This window comes from Austrofundulus limnaeus, unplaced genomic scaffold, assembly GCF_001266775.1.
Source record: "Austrofundulus limnaeus strain Quisiro unplaced genomic scaffold, Austrofundulus_limnaeus-1.0 Scaffold164, whole genome shotgun sequence".
Classification (NCBI taxonomy): Eukaryota; Metazoa; Chordata; class Actinopteri; order Cyprinodontiformes; family Rivulidae; genus Austrofundulus; species Austrofundulus limnaeus.
In genome coordinates, this window is record NW_013952566.1 from 245,260 (window position 1) to 248,566 (window position 3,307).

Here is a 3,307-nt window from a genome sequence, read left to right on the forward strand (position 1 = left end):
TGACGTGACATGTTCGTATGAAACCTTCATACAAACAAAAGTAAGAGAAATTTAGGATAAGAATACGAACATGTTCTTGCATGAGGCCCAGTGGTCCCATTTTCTCCAGTGATCTTATCCAGGTATCGGCCAATCTCCAAAAATCAAGGAAACCAGTGCTGATAAATTGGCTGGTTGATTTATTGGTGCACCCCTAATACAATAGGTTGCMTTCATGCCCAGGCCTCCCTTGCAAAAGTAACCTGTGATTCTCAWTGAGATTTGCCTGGTTAAATAAAGCAAAGAAAACTCTAAAACATGCAGGATAGTGGCACCCGAGGAACAGTTAGGAGAAAAAAAGGACATAATTTGTATCACACAACTATGTCAGTAATAGTGGGTTTCTTTACTTCTGGCAAAGTATGAATCCAGGTTTTTACTTTAACTTACTTGAGTATCTTGAGAGGAATAGAGGTGTCCTTGATGGCTACAATGACTCCACCATGGTCCAGATACAGAATGTGATGCTCCTCTTCAAAAACCTTTACGAGACATTTATAACAGGTTAAATTTCCCTTTGGGATTAATTAAGTATTTGAATTGAACTGAACCGACAAACACTTTTAAGATTTGTTTTATTWAAAAAAAACTGGACGGACTTAAAACATGTCTTTATGTTTTATCTTTTCAGGATTCTCCTGAAAACAGACAGGGAGGAGAGTTCATAGTGTGAAGATATATCAAACAAGAGAACACGATGCACCTGTTTCCACGTCCTCCCGCAGTCTGAAGTGATGTACATTTCTTCCTTATACTCCACCAGCTTGGAGCCCAGGTTGCCTGTGGGGACGATTGAGAATCCAGAATCCATGAAAAAAACAAGAATAACAATCCCAGGAAAAAAAAACAGTCCAGAGAGAAAAAGACAAGACCAACTAATCACTGGAGWAAGATGAGCATTTCTCACTAAAACTCTTTTTAATGATTCCCTTTTGTTTTTAATACTGACCAAAAAGAAACAGCGGGCTTCACAGACATAGGAGTTTAAAAATGAGCAGTAGAAAAATGTAAAATAAGGATTTTCTGACTACAGCTATTCATGAAGATTTCAGTGGACAGTGCTTTGACTGTTACACGCTGTATCGAACGTCATTACTAATCCCAAATATCTGCATTTACAGTTTTTAATAAAACAGACAAAAATATCAAAAATGGATTTTTTCCCTCTCAATCCAGTCAAACACAATGTCCAAAAATCAACATAAGTTCCCAACAGGAAGTCAAAATACAAATCTTTAGTCTTCTTGTACACTTCTATTGAAATACTCTTAACATTTTGACCTACAATTTATATATTTTTAAAGCATTTTATTTAAGGCTGTAATGAGATACAAAAAAAAAAAAGAAAAAGAAAAAAAAAGCATCTCAGTAAAAACAGGTCCTTTTTCTTGTATTCATAGATATGCAGAAAAAGTTTACTGATAGTTTTTATCATCAGTTTTTTTATATTTCATTCTTATCTTTGGCTTCATTTTGTCAGCACAAACATAAGAGAAATTTTAAATAAATATGAAAAAATATGATTCAGGAATTTTTTGGGAGCTCGGGYGAGWGAGCTTTGTCATTTCTGTTTGCACAAAAACATAATGAAGGAAAGTTCTTCCCTGGTTAAAGAAAATGATTATCTTTGGAGGAACAGACATGAGTCATATGATCGACCCAAATCAGGCCTTAAAAACCCAAAGCATTCAGGCACATAATATAAAGACAACATGATTTGAGTGCTTCAGGTAAAGATAAAAGTTTCTAATTTGAGTTTTAAACTAGATATTTTAAATTKGATTATCTCATTGGAGCAAGGGATCAGGTCCAGTTTTTATCATCTACAGTTCTAAGGCGTGTGTCCCACTGGGCTGGAACTGTTGGCTCAAAGAAATAGATGCATAATGCAGAGCTGAAGATGGACTGAAAACCAACAGAATAAATGGACTGAGGCTAAAGCTTGGTTTATACTTCGAGTATAAACTTYGGGAAGATATGGGAAAGGTGACATCAGGCGGCTCGGACTAACTGGGAATCAGCGTGACATGATGAAGGAGCAGAAACTAACTGAGGAGGAATACATAATGTGACAAATGAAAACAAGTACTGAATAAATTAATACACAAGTATCAATAAAGCATAAATAAAACTAATAATATTAAAACACAAAAAGAATACCAATAAACAAAGAAAAAACAGATCCTGACACCCTCACAAAGTTGTCTCTAACTCATGAAAATTCATTTGAGTTAGATCTAAGATGCWCTTTATGATTGTGACTATTTTGAGAAAATGAAAAAAAAAAAACTGCAATACAGTGAACCCACGCAAAGTTGTGTTTCACAGTTTGTGGACTCTGTCTTTCAAGGATTTGTTCATGGAACCAAACCAAACCAGAAGTAGTTGATGGTAATCCCCGTGAAATCCCCATGATACAGTATCTTGGAAAGTGGAAATACAAAACATCTATTTTTTTTCTCTCATGCTTTTTCACCAGTTTTCAGGCTAAATTATGAGCATGATTTCCCCCCCTCTCAATTATAAAGAAGATTATTATTTACTAATTTCTTAGCATAAATATTATTGTAAATTCAATTCTATCAAAATTAATAAAAAAATAAATAAACTCTACAGTTCAGTACATGACACATGCTTTGCCCGGAGCGCAGCATTTCCACCTCCTAAAGGTTTTCTGTACAGTACTGTCTAGCTGCTAGCTCTTATGTGTTTTTGTATGGTTCTTTCTGCCTTATGATGCCACACCAAATGCACTATAAGTCTTTTCTGGACCGCATCCACTGTTCATATTTTTTCACGATTTGCAGGTATTTTAAGAACGTAACCCCCTCTGTATCGGGAACGTTCAAAATTACAGCAACACATGACGAGGCCCTGTGACTTTGAAAACCCTTACAAACGTTTCGAGACAGTTTGGAACTCTTACGCAAATGTTCTTAAATTTTTGCAACAGTTTATACACTGCTGTTTAGAAATCCAGTATAAGTATGACCATGCTTTTGTGTTGATATCATTACTATCTACATTCAGATGTGCCTGACATGTGTAATGGGATCCATGATTAGCTATAACATTAGACTTTATTTAATAAACATGTATTTTAATATATTTAGGACCTCAGTTTAGCTTGTTAGTTTGTCGCGCTAGTGCCGAGCTAATACATACAAGGTAATAGTGTCCATGCTAAAGCTAAGGCTAACAGGCTAAGCTGAGGTTCTTCTTCCATGAAGCAGCTCTATTGTCCTCCATCCATATTTTCAGTTACAGG

The 3,307-nt window shown here is 35.5% G+C and overlaps 1 protein-coding gene across 4 annotated transcripts in view; it reads right to left on the bottom strand.

Moving 5' to 3' along the window:
* Nucleotides 1-3,307, bottom strand: part of sorcs2 (sortilin-related VPS10 domain containing receptor 2) — a gene marked incomplete at its 5' end in the record, with an annotated part of 345,732 nt that overhangs the window by 33,017 nt on the left and 309,408 nt on the right. For all 4 annotated transcript variants that reach the window (XM_014017240.1, XM_014017239.1, XM_014017238.1 and 1 more), the window contains 2 exon segments: nucleotides 430-521; nucleotides 743-819. In XM_014017240.1, coding sequence (XP_013872694.1) covers nucleotides 430-521; nucleotides 743-819 — 169 coding nt within the window.